Raw genomic sequence first — 19,772 nt, forward strand, 5'->3', positions numbered from 1 at the left:
GTTTTTCCAGCGGTCATGTATGGATGTGAGAGTTGGGCTGTGAAAAAAGCTGAGCGCCGAAGAATTGATGCTTTTGAACTATGGTGTTGGAGAAGACTTTTTTGAAAGTCCCTTGGACTGCAAGGAGATCCAACCAATCCATTCTGAAGGAGATCAGCCCTAGGTGTTCTTTGGAAGGAATGATGCTAAAGCTGAAACTCCAGTACTCTGGCCACCTCATGCAAAGAGTTGACTCATTGGAAAAGACTCTGATGCTGGGAGAGATTGGGGGCAGGAGGAGAAGGGGATGACAGAGGATGAGATTGCTGGATGGCATCACTGACTTGATGGATGTGAGTTTGAGTGAACCCCGGGAGATGGTGATGGTCAGGGAGGCCTGGTGTTCTGCGATTCATGGGGTTGCAAACAGTCAGACACGATTGAGCGACTGAACTGAACTGAACTGAACTGAGCACACACATATGTAAATAAATGTGATGATGCTCACATCTAAATTTCCAGTGAAGAGGAGGACTCTCTCCAGCTGTGGACCCAAGTGAAACCCATGCTCCATCTAATGCCAGTTATGGGCAACCCTGCTTCCCATCACTGCTCTGAAGAACCATTCTCCTGAACTGTCCGTGACGAAGGGCCACTGGGATGGTTAGCACGTTTTCTGTCCCTGGCAACGTGGAAAAGAGGGCAGGCACCTTATAGGCTTTAAGCATCTGTTCATTTCCTCTCTGAATAGCTCTGGCTCTGGAAACATTTGGGAAAGAATTAAACAAAAGTCTCCTGGGATACATATTAATACTTGAAGTCCCATGAAAATGACATGCTGTCTCTTGCCTCCACGCCTGTGCTTGGAATACCTTTTCTCTCATTATTTGGCTCCCCAGATCCTTCAAGTACAGGCTGGAGGCCCCGCTTTGTGCTCCCTAACCCTTTGACCTTTTTTCCAATTCAGCAGTCATTACCTTAAATTATAGCTACTGTCTTGATCTTCAGAACCCTGTGCTGTGCTGTGCTTAGTTCCTCAGTCATGTCCAACTTTTTGTGACCCTGTGGATTGTATGTAGCTTGCCAGGCTCCTCTGTCCATGGAGATTCTCCAGGCAAGAATATTGGAGTGGGTTGCCGTGCCCTCCTCTGGGGGAATCTTCCCAACACAGGGATCCCAATGCAGGTCTCTCTCCAGCACTTCAAGTAGATTTTTTACTGTCTGAGCCACCAGGGAAGCCCAAGAATACTGGAATGGGTAGCCTATCCCTTCTCCAGGGGATCTTCCCGACTCGGAAATTGAATCGGGGTCTCCTGCATTACAGGCCAATTCTTTATCAGCTGAGTTACCAGGGAAGCCCCATCAGAACCTTGGCATCTAACAATAAACTCCCAGGGGCAGGCACCACAGTTCACCTGTTTGTATCACCAACTTCTGAAGTGTTTAGCTCATAGAAGCCACTTGAGAAATATCTATTGAATCAGTTCAGTTCAATCTCTCAGTCGTGTCTGACTCTTATGCAACCCCATGAACTGCAGCACGCCAGGCCTCCCTGTCCATCACCAACTCCCAGAGTTTATCCACACTCATGTCCATTGACTTGGTGATACCATCCAACCATCTCATCCTCTGTTGTCCCCTTCTCCTCCTACCCTCAATCTTTCCCAGCATCAGGGTCTTTTCAAGTGAGTCAGCTCTTCACATCAGGTGGCCAAAATATTGGAGTTTCAGCTTCAACATCAGTCCTTCCAACAAACACCCAGGACTGATCTCCTTTAGAATGGACTGGTTGGATCTCCTTGCAGTCCAAGGGACTCTCAAGAGTCTTCTCCAACACCACAGTTCAAAAGCATCAATTCTTCGGTGCTCAGCTTTCTTTATTGTCCAACTCTCACATCGATACATAACCACTGGAAAAACATAGCTTAGACTAGATGGACCTTTGTTGGTAAAGTAATGTCTCTGCTTTTGAATATGCTGTCTAGGTTGGTCATAACTTTCCTTCCAAGGAGTAAGCATCTTTTAATTTCATGGCTGCAATCACCATCTGCAGTGATTTTGGAGCCCCCCAAAATAAAGTGTGCCACAGTATCTATGGGATAAATGAATAGATAAATGCATAGACGTGTGACTGAATGAACAGATAAAAGACAGAACCTAAACATGACAATCTCATCCTATTAGATCTTAACAAACACGTAATGTCGTTCCCAGTGTATTTGAATTGGAACTGTGATGTAACTAAGCCCATGTTATGAGGGTCTGGAGCAAGATTCTAACCTGGAGGGAACCCAGCTCCAGAGTCACTGTGGATGCCCGTGAGTGGGGGGAAAGGCCTGAACCTGGTGGCCGCAGTGGGCTGGAAGGAATGGTGGGTCAAGGTCTGGGTTAGAACAACTGGCCTTGGGAGATGTGGAGGAGAATGCCAGCTGTCTCCCCCAAATCTGTCCCTCTTCCCGCCTGGGGGCTCACTATCCACATTCCCCACCTCTGTGTGCAGGTACATGAGGCCATGTGACAAAGTCCTCATTGAGAGAATGGAAGTGGAAGTGGCACATGCTGCCTTCAGGCCAGGGCTTCTATCAGTGGCTTTTTCCTCCTTCAGGTCCACTTTCCATTTCTCTCAGCTGGTTGCAGGCTTAACAAAGCCCAAAGCCAGTGGTCCTCAAACTAGTCAGCCTCACCATCACCTGGAGGCTTCTTGAGCAAATGGCTGGGCCCCACCCTAGAGTTTCTTTCTTTTTTTTTTTTTTTAAATTATTTATTTATTTGGCTGATCCAGGTCTTAGTTGCAGCACTTGGGATCTTTGATCTTTGTTGTGGTGTTCAGGATCTAGTTCCCTGGCCAGGGATCAAATCTGGACCCCCTGCATTGGAAGCATGGAGTCTTAGCCACTGAACTATCAGGAAAGTCACCGCCCAGACTTTTTGATTCGGTAGGTCCGTGATGGGCTCTAATAACAAGCATTTCCAAAAAGTTCCAAGGTGATGCTCATACCACTGGTCCATGGACCACACTTTGAGAAGCAATGCCCTGGGTTATGGTGGAGCCCCACATTGAAGGAACATTCATTTCCAAATGGTTGTATTAAAGACAGCCTCCTCTCTGACTGAAACACCCTGTGTGAAATAGATTCCCATCGTGTTAACTCCAGCCATGTTTGGGTCTGTTACAGTGGCTTACCCTACCCTAGCTAATCCAGGAGGAGTTGAGGGAGAGGAGAGCTGATTCCCAGATTTGGTACTTGGGCAAATGCAGAATAGAAGAGCAGATTTGGGTGGAAAAGATAATGAGGGACTTCCCTGGTGGTCCAGTGGTTAAGAATCCACCTTGCATTGCAGTGGAGGCAGGTTTGACCCCTTGTCAGGGAACTAAGATCCCACGAACTAAGATCCCACAAGCTGCAGAGCAACTAGGCCCGCTCTCCACAACTAGAGAGCCCAGGTGCCACAGCTACTGGGCTCACAAATCATGACCTTAACCAAGATCCCAAATGCCACAACTAAGGCCTGACACAGCCAAGTAAATATTTTAAAAATAAAAAAGGAAAGATAATGAATTATTATCACAGACTTAGAATTATCACAGAATTATTATCACAAGCTCTCCACTCCACAGTCTGGTCTGTTCACCCCACCCTCACCCAGGCCCATCCAGCAGAAAGTTGTCTCTGCCTTTCATTCCTATGTGCTCACTCTTCTATTAGCTGAGTCCTTCTTATCTTTTGAGGCTGCCTTTGAGTTTCACCCCTCTCCCGAAGGCTCCCCCCCGGCCTGCCCAGGGTTCTGGTGGGATGGACAGGGTCTGCTCCTCTCTCTGAACTCCTGCAGCACTCTTGGCCACAGCCCTCATCTTATAGGCAATCCGAACAGTAACCACTTCTGTCTAGATAGCGCTGCACTGTTAACCAAGCACTTTGACATTTCTTACCTCATCTAATTCCCATATTTCTAACCACGTGAGAAAACCTAGAGGTGCACACAAACACACACCCATACAGACATGCACTCTATTCATTATTTGTATTACCCAACACTTACTGCATATTCCACATACAATATATCATTTCCACAAGTCTTGAGAGCTAGGACATTTGCTGAATGACCGAATGAATAAATTTGTTTATGGCAACTGCTGACTCTGGTGCCTGCCAGGACCGGGAATTTCTTTTCCACCCTTTACTTTTTCTCCTTCATAAAATGGGACAATAGTTACCTTGTAATCGAGTAAAACAATAATGCTGAGGGTCCTTTGCTCATGGTAAAGTAACACTTAAATATTAGCAACTAGCTATGATTATCCTTGTAACATTTCTTCCATTTTCAAACGTCTTGGCATGCAAGATCCTATGGGATGTGACTCGAATTTACCTTCCCAGGCTTATAACACGCCTTCATGCCTGCCCGTATTTTAGCCAGTTTACCCTTCTCTGAAAGGGTCCCACACTTCCCACCCCTGTGCGTTTGCATACACTGTCCTCTGCCCAGAGGCCCTTCTGTAATACCTTTGTCAGCTAAAATCAAGTGTCAGTTTCCCCCTCCCTTGTGAGGTCTCCACAGCTAGATAGACTCTCCCCTCCCTTGGGGACCCACAGCATTAGCTCGAACCTTGCTTACTGCCCTGCCTACCTTAGTACGGCCACGACTTATCACATGACTTCCTGTCTCCCCATTTTCCAGAGATACCTCTCAGTTTCTGGTTCATGGAGAACCCTTTCTCATTTTCCAGAATGTCTGTGTCCTGTGTTTTATATCATTTCAATCATGTCAGTGACTTAGTTTCTCTTTTTTGGTGGGGGAATCTGGAGATTTTATCATGTACTTAATCTGCCAACTTGAAAACAGAAGTATCAGGAATATGAGCAGACGAATAAATCGATAAATCCAGGAGGATACTCAGATGTTGGCACTGTTCTGGGAGGGCGCTGGAGGGAGAATGTTTTTCCGTAGAGCCCTGGCTTTACACATCATCTTCCCACTCAGAGCCTTGGAGGGACGTTCATTACCTGTAGTGCTGAGGCCAGTGTATTCAGGCGATGGGTTGCTGACAGGGGAGGATGGGGGCGGCACTTCCACCGACGCGGCAGACTTTGCTGGGGAAAATGATGGCACAGGGGAAGGGGTTGGCGGGGCAGCCTCTGTCAGGATTATCTCTTCTCGGACTTCTGCTATGGGAAGAAGAAGGGTGGATTCTTAGAGCCAAAGGTCACGGCAAGTTATCCTTAAGGGACTCTTTAAAAGGAAATGTTCTTGTGGTATTTATCAAGTCATGTGCATGCTGTGTGCTCAGACGTTTCAGTCATGTCTGACTCTGCAACCCCATGAATTGTAGCCCGCCAGTCTCCTCCGTCCATGGGATTCTCCAGGCAAGAACACTGGAGTGGGTTGCCATTTCCTCCTCCAGGGGATCTTCCCGACCCAGGGATCTAACCCATGTCTCTCATATCTCCTGCATTGGTAGGCAGGTTCTTTACCACTGATGCCACCTGGGAAGCCCCAATCATGTCACTCCTCTGATTAAAATCTTTGATGGTTTCCCATCACCATGGTGGCACACGAGGCGATTCCTGCATACACACATGCCCACTCTCAAGAAGGAAAAGACAGTGTTGGTTTCCCACCATCTGACCTGTTCACCAAAACTAAATTCTCTGGGATGTGGAGCTGAAGAAACACAGAGCACAGACATAAGGATACAAGTCAATGTGAGAGGGAGGGCACGTCCCAGTGAAGGGCCAGCTTACCCGTGCTTCCTTCTCCCTTCATGGCTCGCATGAGCTCATTGGCCCGCTCCTGGCAGTGCAGCGATTCTAGCAGGTAGAGCACGTAGTCATCAAACATCAAGTGAATTAGATGAAAGGACCCTGGTAAGAGGAGATCCAAATGAAAGGTAAGCCATCTCAGCTCAGGTGTGCCCTCTGGTCTGGTTGACAACACATTGAGTGGTGCTCTGACCACCTGTCCCAGACCCTCATTCCCACTCAGGTACGAATCACCTTGTTGCCAAGAGTTTGCTCTCCTTTGCCTGGGGTTTAGCATAAGGTTAAGTGTTGGCAAAGACTCTGATAGTCCCCTGGACAGCAAGGAGATCCAACCAGTCCATCCTAAAGGAAATCAGTCCTGAATATTCATTGGAAGGACTGATGCTGCAGGTGAAACTCCAATACTTTGGCCACGTGATATGAAGAACTGACTCATTGGAAAAGACCCTGATGCTGGGAAAGATTGAAGGTGGGAGGAGAAGGGGATGACAGAGGATGAGATAATTGGATGGCATCACTGACTCTAGGACATGAGTTTGAGTAAGCTCCGGGAGTTGATGATAGACAGGGAAGCCTGGCATGCTACAGTCCATGGGGTCTCAAAGAGCTGGACACGACTGAGTGGACTGAAGCGTCTCAATAAATTGAGCAAGGGAGTCTCTTCCTTGCTCAATTTATTAATAGGACATCATCAAAAATGGCACCTATTGAACCATCTGTCAAAATGCATCTGAGCTCTTCCACTCACACTGCCCTCATCCTTGTCCAGGCACTCTTCACTTTGTTTAGCATTTCTGGACATAGTGTCTTACATTTTCCTCTCTTCCACAAGCTTCTGATTCCCCTGACTAGACTGTAAGGACATCCACAGCAGGGACTTTGTCTTCTAATTCACTGGTGTCTACCAATGTATGTGACATAATTCTAGGAGCATAATCGATGTTTTAAGTTAGCAACAAATGAATTATTTCCTTGAGTGTTTCTGAGACCTCTGTTTACCACATGGTGCTTACAAAAGGTGTTGCTTGAAAAGATTGGGTATCCTCAAGTAGTAGTCTTCATCTTAAATTTAGATTATTTCATTAAAAGGGATATGAACAATCATTTTGGAAGATTTTTCTAATGTGTCAGTCTTTGTTCTCAAAATATTATATTCAGTAATTCAATTTCTATAACCACTTTGTAAAAGCAGGTGCTTTTATTTCTGTTTTGCAAAGTCAAGTTGTTCAAAATGACAGCATACATTACTTCAAAACCCTCATTTCTTGCATGTTGTGCTGCCTCCAATGGACATGGATCCCCATGTGGGAGGGTACTCCATGTCTGTAGTTGGAGAGAGGGGCCAAGCCCTCATCTCTAGTCCCATGTTTCCACCTCTCAAAGGGACATTTCCACATGGATATCCTGCTGTCCCATGAAGTGTCCAACACTTCTCACTGACCTCTCCTTCCCCCATTCACCTTGCTTTTTTTAGAGGCCTTCTGAGACTCCCCAGCATTATTTATCTTGTGATCTGATCATCATCATCATCAACACCACTATGACTGTCATCACAGATTTATTGAATGCTCACTATATGCCAAGGACCTTGCTAAGCACTTAACAGAGAGTTCATTCTTTCAACAAAACTGTGAGATAGGTGGTATTATCCTCTCTTGTGCTGTACTCATTTGAAAAGACCCTGATGCTGGGAAAGATTGAGGGCAGGAGGAGAAGGGGGCGAGAGAGGATGAGATGGTTGGATGGCATCACCAACTCAATGGACATGGGTTTGGGTGGACTCTGGGAGTTGGTGATGGACAGGGAGGCCTAGCATGCTGCAGTTCATGGGGTCGCAAAGAGTCAGACATGACTGAGTGACTGAACTGAACTGAACTGAACTGTGCTGTACTTAGTCACTCAGTCATGTCTGACTCTTTATGACCCCATGGACTGCAGCCCACCAGGCTTTCCTGCCCATGGAGATTCTTCAGGCAAGAATACTGGAGTGGGTTGCCATGCCCTCCTCCAAGGAACCTTCCCAACCCAGAGATTGAACCCAGGTCTCCTGCATTGCAGGTGGATTCTTTACCATCTGAGCCACCTGGGAAGCCCATTATACTCTCTTATGGATGAGGAAATGAGTCTCTCCATTGGAATTAAGCAAGGATTGGTCTCAGGTTGGTCTGGCTCCAAAACTCTGTTCCCCTTTCCCATACAGATCCATCCGGTTCAGTTTCCTCATAGCACAGATGGGAAGATTAAAGGGTTTGGTCCTCAGAAGGGCCATGTGAGCTGGGTGCTATGCTTTTACAGGTCTCAGAAATAAGTTGATAAGGGCCAGTTGGGGGCTTTAGGATGGCTCCTCTTAGGTGGAATTTATTTTCTGCTTTTTAGTTGTACCCGGGTTCTTTGTGCACGTGCACACAAACACACAACACCTTTCAGTTCAGATAGATTGATTCTTTTGGTCCAGAAATGCTACAGAACAAGATTCCTGGCTTAACGCTGAGGCCACCCAGATGCCCCCAGGTCATGCACATCTACCCCAGTCCCTCCACAGAGCTCCAGGACCATGTCCCCCATCCTGAACTTGGTCCCCATTCTTCCTCCATTCCCAGGGTGCTGTTTCTGTTGTTTGACCCCATTTGGAATTCAGAACGTTCAGGTGTTTTTGAGTCATTGTGAGATGCAGACTTCCACAACTAAACTTTCCATCCACTTCCCTGGAATGAGTCCTGTGAGCCATAGGTAGAGCACGGTGGGTAACCGCGTGGGGCTGGATCAAATTGCCCAGGTTGAACTCCAGCTCTGCTACTTAGTAAGACTTTAAGACTTGGATGAGTTGCTCCTTGGAAATGTTAGAAACAAAACCAGTTATTTACTGAGCTCTTTGCTCTGTGGCAGCCACTGGTTTAACTGCTGGAAATTTACTACTGCATTAATCCTCATCACTACCATTTGAGATGAGTGATGCCCTCCCTCTACAAAGGAGGAAATTGAGGCTCAGATGGGTAAAGTTAACTGTCCAATGTCACATGGTTATTAAGTGTCAGACATGGAACTTGAACCCAAGTCTGACTGATTCTGAAGTTGTTCTTCAATCAATCATGTAATAAGGTTCTCTGAGAGGGGAATAGTCAACTCTATTTTACAGAAGTGCCATAATGAAGCAAAGTACATGTGCTTAATGAACAGTGGCTAAGGTCTGTTTTGCTAGTAATGTTCTAAGATTAGAACATTCTAACATTCTAAGTCCTATGGTGTGACTGTTCCATTCACAGAGTCAAAGAAGTCAAAAGACGACAGCATATACCAAAAAGTTCCAAAGGGTCTCTGCAATGAAGAAGTATTTGCTGAGATGTGGCTCTGAGTCAACAAGGATAGAGAGAAAGACATTATGAAACCAAATTAGAATGGAAAACGCTAGATAATAAAAATGGGTTTAGTAGTTTTAGCACAGACAGGCACCTCGGATCATCTACACAGTACTCCTGTCTAATAGATAAAGAAACAAGATCTGATGAAGTGAAGACACTAAGATCACCCTCTTAGAAAATATCAGAGCTGGGCTTGGAGGCCAGTACTCCAGGGGAAGTGTTGATTTGGGGATTCAAGCTCTCCTCCTAATGACTCTGATCAGCTACCCAACTGGTCTGATAATTTCAATCATCCTTCAAACAAGGAAAGTTTGTAGAGCTACTGCTGCTCGCTCACCACTGTGATAAGTGCTTTGAATACAAAGGAAACTTCAGGCTCAGTCGCTGACTCCACAAAAGCTACAGTGTCCTTGGTGAGCAGAAATCCATCCTTAAGATTACGAGGCAACAAGCAGTTCAGTGCCAGGATGTCATGACCATGGGAGTTCAGACAGGAGGGAGGAAAGCGAGAAAGGAGATTCAAAAAGGCTGATGAGAGGAGGAAGAGGAGGAGCGGAGAGGGAAAGATAGAAGCAGCAAAGACAGGAGAGAGGCGACTACAGCTAACACTCCTGCTTCATTTCTTCCCTTAGCACTTAACACATCTGCTATTCTAGAGACTGAATTTATTTATCTTTATTATGTGCCTCCCTACACTAGATTGTAAGTGCCATAAAAGGAGGGAATTTTATGTCTTTTTATCTACCCTCCCCCCCCCCACACACACACTGTTCTCTACTGGGCATCTAGATCAGTGTCAGGCACAGTGGAGGCTCCATGGTTATTTGTTAGACAAATGAATGAAATAAGTAAGCACTGACCACTTACCATATGCACTGTGCTAAGCCCTTTTAATTTTCCAACAACACTGTGAAGAAGATATTATCTTCAGTTAACACATGGGGAAGTGAAAGCTCAGAAGATTTTAAAGCACTTGCCTAAAGTTACAGAGCTATTGAGCATTGGAGTCTGTTATGGAAAAAGGTATTAGGATACAGACAAAAAGAGACTATTGTTATATGATGACATAGTTAATGCTGTCTTATAGAATCAAAGCATTGCTTTTTCTTCTGAAAAATTTCAAACATACGGAAAAGTATAAATAATTTTAAGAGAATTCCCTGGCAGTCAGGGGTTAGGATTCCGCACTTCCTATGCAGGGAGCTTGGGTTCGATCCCTGGTTGGGGAACTAAGATTTCACATGCTGCATGGGAAGGCTCCCCCCCCTAAAAAAAAAGAGAGAGAGAATTTTAAAATGACCACCCAGTGTACTCAACACCAAGCTTTATAAAATTTTAACATTTCACATATTTGAATTTTTTAATTGAAGATAAAAATGAAGCCCCAGTGTTCCCTTCCTTAACTTGCTCTGACACAGCATGCCCTGACATAGCATGCCCTTATGTAATCACTGTCTCAAATCTGCCATTTATTGTTCAAACACATTTCTACATACATTTATATATCCACAAAAGCATATGATATTGTTTTTTATTTTCAAACTTGATGGAAATGGTACCATATTTTACAGAGCATTCTGCAACCTGCACTTGATACCTTGGGTTTTTTAAGATCTATCCACACCAAGGCACATTGCTCTTGTTTAATGGCCATAGCCATTGTGTGACCATACCACGATTTATTTGTCCATTCTCCTGTTGATGGAATTTAGGTTATTTACATTTTTGACTATTGGAATCTGGCTCTAAAGAATCTCTTTTTTTAATTTTTGTAACTGTTGCCTTGTGTTTAGGACCAGAGGTAGAATCTCTGGGTCCAAGAGCATCTACATTCTTGAGTCTTATGAGGTAGTGCTAAACTGCTCACTAATATTTTTCACATCCTTACTGGTAGTGTAGTTAACACAGTATTTGCCATCTGAAGGGTGTGAAATGTTACTGTCTTTATGTTGCAGTACCCTAATTTTTAGAGAGGTGCAACCTCTTTTCATATGACTATTGCCATTTGAATTTACTTTTCTGTGAACTATCTATTCATATTCTTTGCCTATTTTTCTATTAGGGTATTTTTTTTTTGAAGATTGTATTTAAATTATTTATCACATATTATTTTCCAAACATGAACAGGGTACATGTAAATAATACTTTAAAATTTTTCCCTTGAAGGCCTTAAAATAATTTTTGTTAGAATTATTTTATGGACACCTGTTTGTTGCTATTATGAATGCAATATATAGATATGGACATTTAGACTGATACATAAAGATAGCTATTTTTTATTTAATGGTAAGAGTGCTAAGGATTTTTTTAAAACTGAAGTCAGTAACCTGCCTGAATTCTTATTTCTTCTATTAGTTTGTAGATTATTTTTTGTCAGCCATCATGACATCTATAAAGACAATTTTGTGTTTTCCTTTCCGATTCTTATATTTCATTTCCTTTTCTTGTTGCATTTGCCAGCACCTCCAGTACACAGCTATCAGCAACAGTATTAAAAGGCATTTGTTTCTTATTCATGACTGAAATGGGAAAACTTCTAAAGTTCCACCACTTAGTACATTGTTTTCTGCAGGTTTTTAAAATACTCTTTAACATATTCAATGAATTCCCTTCTGTTCCTAGTTTGCCAAGAGTTTTTAAAAGTTATACTTGAGAGCTGAATTGTATCAAATACATGTTTTCCTCTGTATCTATAGATGTTCATATCATTTCTCTTTTAACAGGGAAGACCTTTAATTTGTAATGTATGTTAATGAGTAATTTTCTGACTTTGAATCATACTTGAATTCTTGGCATCGTACTCATCAACCATGATTTTTAAAAAATTTGCCCTGGATTTGATCTGCTAGTATTTTATTCATATATATAGATAACCTCAGATATGCAGATGACACCACCCTTATGGCAGAAAGTGAAGAGGAACTAAAAAGCTTCTTGATGAAAGTGAAAGTGGAGAGTGAAAAAGTTGGCTTAAAGCTCAACATTCAGAAAACAAAGATCATGGCATCCGGTCCCATCACTTCATGGGAAATAGATGGGGAAACAGTAGAAACAGTGTCAGACTTTATTTGGGGGGGCTCCAAAATCACTGGAGATGGTGATTGCAGCCATGAAATTAAAAGACGCTTACTCCTTGGAAGGAAAGTTATGAGCAACCTAGATAGCATATTCAAAAGCAGAGACATTACTTTGCCTACTAAGGTCCGTCTAGTCAAGGCTATGGTTTTTCCTGTGGTCATGTATGGATGTGAGAGTTGGACTGTGAAGAAGGCTGAGTGCCGAAGAATTGATGCTTTTGAACTGTGGTGTTGGAGAAGACTCTTGAGAGTCCCTTGGACTGCAAGGAGATCCAACCAGTCCATTCTGAAGGAGATCAGCCCTGGGATTTCTTTGGAAGGAATGATGCTAAAGCTGAAACTCCAGTACTTTGGCCACCTCATGTGAAGAGTTGACATTGGAAAAGACTCTGATGCTGGGAGGGATTGGGGGCAGGAGGAGAAGGGGCAGGAGGAGAAGGGGATGACAGAGGATGAGATGTCTGGATGGCATCACGGACTCGATGGACGTGAGTCTGAGTGAACTCCAGGAGTTGGTGATGGACAGGGAGGCCTGGTGTGCTGCGATTCATGGGGTCACAAAGAGTCGGACACGACTGAGTGACTGAACTGAACGGATAGATGAATATTTTGAATATTTTCATCTATATTTATGTGTCCTGGAGAAGGAAATGGCAACCCACTCCAGTACTCTTGCCTGGAGAATCCCATGGAGGGAGGAGCCTGGTGGGCTACAGTCCATGGGGTCGCAAAGAGTCGGACACGTGTGGTTGAGTCATAATTTCCTTTTCTTCTACAGCTCTTCTAAGTTTTTGAAGCTGAGATTATATCAGCTTCATAAAATTAACTGTATAGCTTTCCTTCTTTTGTTTTTTTTCTCTAAAACACTAATTTTCATGTTAATTTTCATAAACTAAGGATTTTATGCTTCTTAAAGGTTTAGTAAAAGTTGCAGTTTAATGCCTGATTTTTTTTGAGGGAAGAGATCTTTTCATTTACTGTGATTATTAGTTGATCTTATTTCTAGCGTCCTATTTCATATTTTGAGTTTACTGTATATTTTTTCTAAACTTCCTTTGTTTTCTTAATTCTTGTCAGTTAAAATTTCACATTTTTCCATTTTTCTTTGGCAAATTATGATTCTATTCTTCTAGTGATGATTCTATATCCTACACATCTATTAAGTCCAAACTATACATTCTTTTCAACAAAATCTAAAGTTATATAGTATTTCAAGACAAAGACCTTTACCATACTCTAACTATTCCTGAAAGATTCTCTCCCCACTTCCCTGTGTTTTATTGTTTCCTACAGTTTGATTTTACCTTTTTAAAACACACAACAAAAGTTTTTAAATTACAATCAAAAGTTACTTAAGTTTGCTTATATATTTTAAAATTTCTTTCATCTTAAAGAAGGCCTCCAAATTCTATAACAAGCCTTCCTGGGAAAACTGTGTGTGTTGTGCGGGGGGGGCGGGGGGTGGTGGTGGGGGGGTGGTCTATGCACTTCCCTCAGTCTCGGTAGGTTTGTGACTGCTCTGATCACCAGAGCAGGGGTAATGACACTTTCACTTCTGAGACTGAGTTCCAAGAGGCATTGCCGCTCCCTCCTTGGCACACTTGTTCAGGGGGCCTGAGCCTCCACGAGAGAAGTTCAACTGTTCAGAGGCCACCGTGCTGTGAGCACACAGCACGCAAAGTGAGCCACACAGAGAGGCCATGTGAGTGCGCCCTGATCGGCTGTCCTAGGCTCCAAGTCATCCCAGCCCAGGCACCAGACACCCGAGGATTCCAGAGGATTCCAGCCTCCAGCTGAGTGAGCTCCAGCTTTTGAGTCCTCCCATCTGAGGTCCCAGATATCACAGAACAGAGGCCAGCCATCCCTGCTGGACTCTGAGGTCCCAGACATCATAGAACAGCGACCAGCCATCCCTGCTGGATCCTGTTCACATTCCTGACCCATCGAATCTGTAGGCATATTATTGTTTTAAACCACTACACTTTTGGTAAACAACAATATCTAGAACATTGCTGTTTCTTGCATCCCAGAACTTAGTGATGGTTTTATTTTTCTTCTTACTGAAATGCACTCTTTAATTTTTTTAAGTGAAGTTCTACGGGCGCCACAGTTCTCTGAGTTTTTGTATAACTGAAAATATCTTTGCTTTGCCCTCATTTTTCTATAATGGTTGACAGTTCTTTGTTCTCAACACTTGTCTTCCGGCATCTCTCTTGTTACTCATGATCATCTAATTATTGTTCTTTTCTCTCATAGCTTAAATATTTTTTTTATTCCATCAATATGGCTTTAGAAAAACCATCAACGAGGGGTAAACAGTTTATCTAGCCTTTTTTGTGCCATGCGTCTGAGCCCAGGATATTTGTCTTAATTATGGTAATTGAGAAAGCATGGCTTTTATGGCAAGGCAGATCTGATTTTGAAACAGAGCTCTGCCACTTACCATATTGATTGTCTGCCTTGCAGAGTTGATGTGAGAATTATATGGTACTGTGTGCTTCCTACACATTTGTCAAAAAGAGTAGCATTATCTTGCTTTTGCTTCCTGTTCTATCACAGCTTCCTCATCTGTTATATTGAGGGCACTACTAGTGGACCTCATATAAGTTGTGAGAATTCAATGAGAAAGTGCCTAATATTTTGTCTAGTGTATACTAGGCCCTGAGTAAACATTACTTTGTTTTTCTTATTACGATTTGGCTGAAGAAAGTTAGAAGAAGCCTTAGCAGTGTGGCCCTAGCAGGGGAGCCCCTAGCGGGGGAGCTCAGCTCAGTTTGCTGTACATCCAGGGCAAGCCCCATCTCCTCTCTGGGTTTCTGCTTTTTCTCTCCAATACAAGGAAAGCAATTCATGCCACCTGGTGCTTGGCGGGGTTGTGAGTGACATTTTGAAGGTCAAGATTCTACAGTTTAGCAGGTTCTGGGTAAGAGAGCCAGGCCAGGACATCCAAACCTTGAGAAGTAGTCTGGAGGCTCTGTCCGTCAGTCACTTGGCCTGGGAGCTGCTCCTATGTGGCTTCCCCTGCCCTGCCTGAGTGGGTGAGCTTTGACTCTAGGCCAGGACAAAAGTGTGTAGAAAGGTGAAAACTTGGGAAATGATACGTAGCCCCACCCCCTTAGGCTTCAAATCCAAGGCAGCTTTCCACACCATTTCATGCTGAAGCCCTTCCAGGAACTATGTTTGCCTTCTGGATGTTCCCAAACAGTGAAAACAGGGGCATCTGGTGAAAACCCAGAGTGAAAAGGTAAAGACACCTGCCTGCCTCGGGAGCCAGGTATTCTAGGAACTGGACTCAGAGCAGTCAACCGCAAATGCATTGCTGTTGTTGTTGTTGTTTGAATAGAGTCTCTAATTTCCTCAGCTCCATTAGGATGAAAAAGTTCATTGCCCACCACCCTACCTTTGCTGACTAATTTTGCTAGAAAGTGCTGCTTGCAGCAAAGAAAGAAAGTCTGGCTACTTTAGTTCACAGCATAGGCTCTTTCAGTGAAAAGGAATTAGGGAGAAAAGAATGAAAAGGAATTAAGGAGAAGAAAGGAGTCAACTACCTTTGAAAGAGGCTCTTCTGGGAAGAGGTGATAGAGTCCCTGCGGGATCATTGTGATATTCCACATGATCATTGTGACGGTCAGCCTGCTACGCGGACACACAAACGCCCGCACCATTCACAGGGCCAGGATCGTGTGGGAGTTATAAGATATATAGAGCTGGCCCCTGCGGTTGGGGGTGGGGCCAGGGAACAGAGGGCTCTTTTTCCTAATTAGCTGTTTTTATACAGGGAACACATGACCCAAACACAACCACCAACTGTGTCTTTGACATATACAGGCAGAAAGGGGGAGCTGGGCTTTTGTCTGCTGCAAATTCTTTCAACTTGCCTGTCACCCCCAGCCACAAAACTCAACAATGAGTCGGATGAGCAGGACCATTTCAGAGACCTTGCTAAACGGACTTGGAGACAGGTATTATTTCCATCGGTTCATGGTTGAAAAATACTGTAAAAGTGAAATTGGGTTCATATCTTTTTTCTTTCCTTTTCTAAAAGTTTTGTGACCATTCTTTGCCATTTGCCCAAGTTTCCGGTGTATCCTAGAATAGTGTATGGTTCAAAAAGAAACAAACACATTTTAAGGAATAGTATTTCTTAGTACTTATTCACTGAACTCTCATTGCTCTACTGTCCATAACGTCGACTGTTAACTTAGTAAATACAGATGGATTTCAAAGACTATTACAACATCAACTACGTTCTCTATCTAATGAAGGGTGTTAATATAGTCAGTTCAAGAATCAGCAAATTGAAGCATAAGATATAAAGCAAGGAAAGGATGCTTGCTTTGTGGATGTGTATATATTTATTTGTGTGGCATCGTTCATTCTTTGATTCTAAAGCAATGAAAACATCTTGAGTATTTTTTACCCATTGGCTTAACTGAAAGCAGTTATGCACAAATGGTTTTCCCAGAGCCAGAGGTAACATGTGCTAACACTAACTATGCTGAACTGGAAGTCATCAAAATGCCATGTCTGATGTCACTGCCCAGGTAGCGGTCACCAGAGCATTTCCATACACAGCTCAAAGAGAATTTCCGTCTGTAGCCATGGTGCAGGCAGGTTCAGAGAACTTCCCAATGCTGAGATTAAAGAAATCCACAGCGAAACACTTCTCCAACTGGGTAAACAAAGTCTTTCACAGACAGAGCTGTTTAGAAAAAATAGTGCTTTCTTTGTTTCAACACATATTCACTACGTTGTATAGCACAACTGGAAAATACTGACAAGACCACAAAAAACTAGATGGAAAAGTGTCAGATTAAACCCAGAGCAAAGCCCAGAGCTGATTGTCTTAATTGGAGATAATGAGAAGCAAAAACCACATTTCTACTTGCAAAGTTAAACAGAGAACAAGGCAATTACCCTGAAAATTTGCCAACAGCCTTTTGCTGAAATGCCTAGAAAATTGAAGGCCAGAGCATTTTTGAGACTTCAAATGTCTGGATAATGCCTAGAAGTCCTACGTCACTTGTTTAATGATGACCTGAACTCTGTGCATATGCCATTCTTTCTTATGAAACATAATATTCCCCCCAAGTCAGTGATTAGGTTCTTGCCCACAGAGACTATTAGAAGCACCTCTGGGCAGAGAGTTCAAGTCTCATTAACAATGGAAAACAGAAGACAAGGACTTGGGGTAGGGATGTCTCCTGGAGGTGGTGCAAACCCAAGGGGTCAGTAAAGCAAAGGAGAAAATGAATGCAGAAGTCCTTCACAAGGGATCAGACCGGGGCGTGTCATCAAAGAAACTTGTCTACCCACCGCTGGCCTGTCAATCAAGCCATTTGCAAATGTTTGGACTCAGGGGCTTCTTCATGTGCCCAGTCTTGGCATATCCGCCGCACTATGAAATTTGTCAAAATAGTCCTGTAAAAGTAGCCATGACTGGGGCTTCCAGAAAAAGGGGAGCACAGCCACTGCTATTTACTCCTCTTTAAACTCAAATAGTAGTATGTGCCAACCTCTCATCTGCAGATATGAATACTTTTCCTTTAGCATGCAGTGCCATCTTTCTCCCTGAAAGTCCTAACATCATGTCCCCCAGAACAGGGGATGTTTCCAGGTGCTGTCCTTATGGTTTCAGAGACAACAAGACCATGCCTAACTCTGGAGAGATGGACTTGATCCAGGGAGCCCAGAGAAGACGTTTTTGGTTTGGAGGGGGCTGGGGTCGTCTTACCGAAGCTGGGGGCACTGTGCAAGGTCATGTCCCGGATCACCCTTGTGCCAAAACAGGACCACATCAAGAGAAACTGCTGGGCCACCTTCTTCAGGGATCCTTGTCTCTTGGCAGCCACCTAAGAGAGAGTGAACAGCTTTAAGAGTGGCTGATTTGATCTTCACTTATTATTCTTTCTTATAAAAAATGGCAAGAAGGTTTATATGTCTCTAAGTTTGGTGGTTTTTGGCTTTTTATTTTTAGCAGCAAAAATATACTCTAAGACATGAAATCTTAAGTCAAGACTCAATGTGTACAACAGAAAAAAGAGATCCTGGCCTGGTTGAACCAGCGGAGGGAGCCTCAGAGTCTTGCCTCCTTTGACTCTCTTTGCTGCCTACCTCCTAAGGAGGAGCCCAAGCTTTGCCTTGGATCCCTAGGGTTCTGAGGCCATGAAGGAAACACTCAGCTAGCTTGCTGCTGGTGACCCAAGTGCCACCAACAAGAGTGATGGACTGCCATACAGGGCCAGGACCTTCCGGTCAGCAGACTCACCTTCACAACACACCGGTCCACCATGGTGTCCAGCCACTCGATGTAGGACTCGATGGGAGACTGCTCCTCCAGGAGGTGGTCAAATTCCTGATACACTGTCAAACAAAGGAGAGCCCCCCACACCATGTAGTTAGGTTTAAACAGACACACATTCAAGGATTTAGCGAATAAACCCCAACTTACCTTTCCAAGCTCATCTTCCATGCCTAGGAACACTTTCAACCATGGCCATCCCCAGCTTACTTGCCATTCTGCAAACCTCTGCTTGGATTGTTTAGTCCATCACAAAACAGTGGAAATGATCCTCCTGTGAAATTCTACTTACCCTCCTATGCCCCTTGTCAGCAGAGCTGATCATTCTTCCTCTATATTTTCGTAGCCCTTAATTATTTGTATTCTTACCTTCACTATATCGCAAAGAGCCCTTTGTTATAGTTAATGGTGTTTATGGGTGTGTCCCCCTGCTACATCTGTCTGACATCTTTATTAGCTGGTGCATTCCCTGTGACATAGCTCTTATCCAGCCAGTACTTGCTTGTGCAAACAGGCAGACACATGCTAATACTCTCTTGCACTCTCTCGGCACATTTGATCATTCAAATGTTTCTGAACCATGATGGTATTGGCCAAGTAGCTGAACCAGCCTCTTAGTGCTTGACATGTAGCAGATGCTTAACAAATATTTGTGGAGTAGAGGGAGCAATCTCTGTGCCTTCAGTTTCCACATTACTAACAGGAGGATAATCGTGCCACTTCACAACCTGTCTTCAGGCACGAGTCAAACAACTGAACCTAGAAAGATTTTGTAATCACTGGAGCACTGTAGAAAGTAGAGACATTGCTGTGATGATCTCCAATCAAAAACATCTTGTTTTATTATATTTTTGTGTATTTCTGTTTGTGGGGCTCGATAAATCCAGCCATAATTCAGGAACCATGCCTTCCTACAGTTTTCATTTGTCTGAGCAATTTTTGTTGTTCCATTTTCCAGGACCGACCAATTTGCTCTACTTTACTTGTGATAGCTTCTGCAAGAGGTCAGCTTGCAGGACCCAAAGAAACACTTCAGGACGAGAAAAGGCTTTCCAAAACCATTTAGTTGATCTGTGTCATTTTCAAGATGAGGATGTCTCTGTCTATGTCTAGGAGGCTATGTCTAAGAGGTCAAATGACCCCCTCAGAGTCAGAGGATGAGTTGGTGGCAGAACAGGAACTGGCACCACTTTTTCTTTGGTGGCACTTCCCCCTTCCTGGCACAGTCTGTGTGCCCAAGCTACTGTGCTTCAATCAATGATGATATGACAATAATGATCGTGGTTGCAGTGAA

General features: G+C 43.8%; 1 protein-coding gene across 1 annotated transcript in view; it reads right to left on the reverse strand.

Moving 5' to 3' along the window:
• RFX4 (regulatory factor X4) overlaps nucleotides 1-19,772 on the reverse strand; it is a 172,897-nt gene that overhangs the window by 24,891 nt on the left and 128,234 nt on the right. Inside the window, exons 12-15 of the mRNA XM_040234806.1 lie at nucleotides 18,446-18,540; nucleotides 17,912-18,029; nucleotides 5,724-5,843; nucleotides 4,986-5,147 (exon numbers count right to left, since the gene is read on the reverse strand). Of these exons, the coding sequence (XP_040090740.1) occupies nucleotides 4,986-5,147; nucleotides 5,724-5,843; nucleotides 17,912-18,029; nucleotides 18,446-18,540 (495 nt within the window). The remainder of the gene's footprint in view (nucleotides 1-4,985; nucleotides 5,148-5,723; nucleotides 5,844-17,911; nucleotides 18,030-18,445; nucleotides 18,541-19,772) is intronic.

This window comes from Oryx dammah, unplaced genomic scaffold, assembly GCF_014754425.2.
Source record: "Oryx dammah isolate SB20612 unplaced genomic scaffold, SCBI_Odam_1.1 HiC_scaffold_29, whole genome shotgun sequence".
Classification (NCBI taxonomy): domain Eukaryota; kingdom Metazoa; phylum Chordata; class Mammalia; order Artiodactyla; family Bovidae; genus Oryx; species Oryx dammah.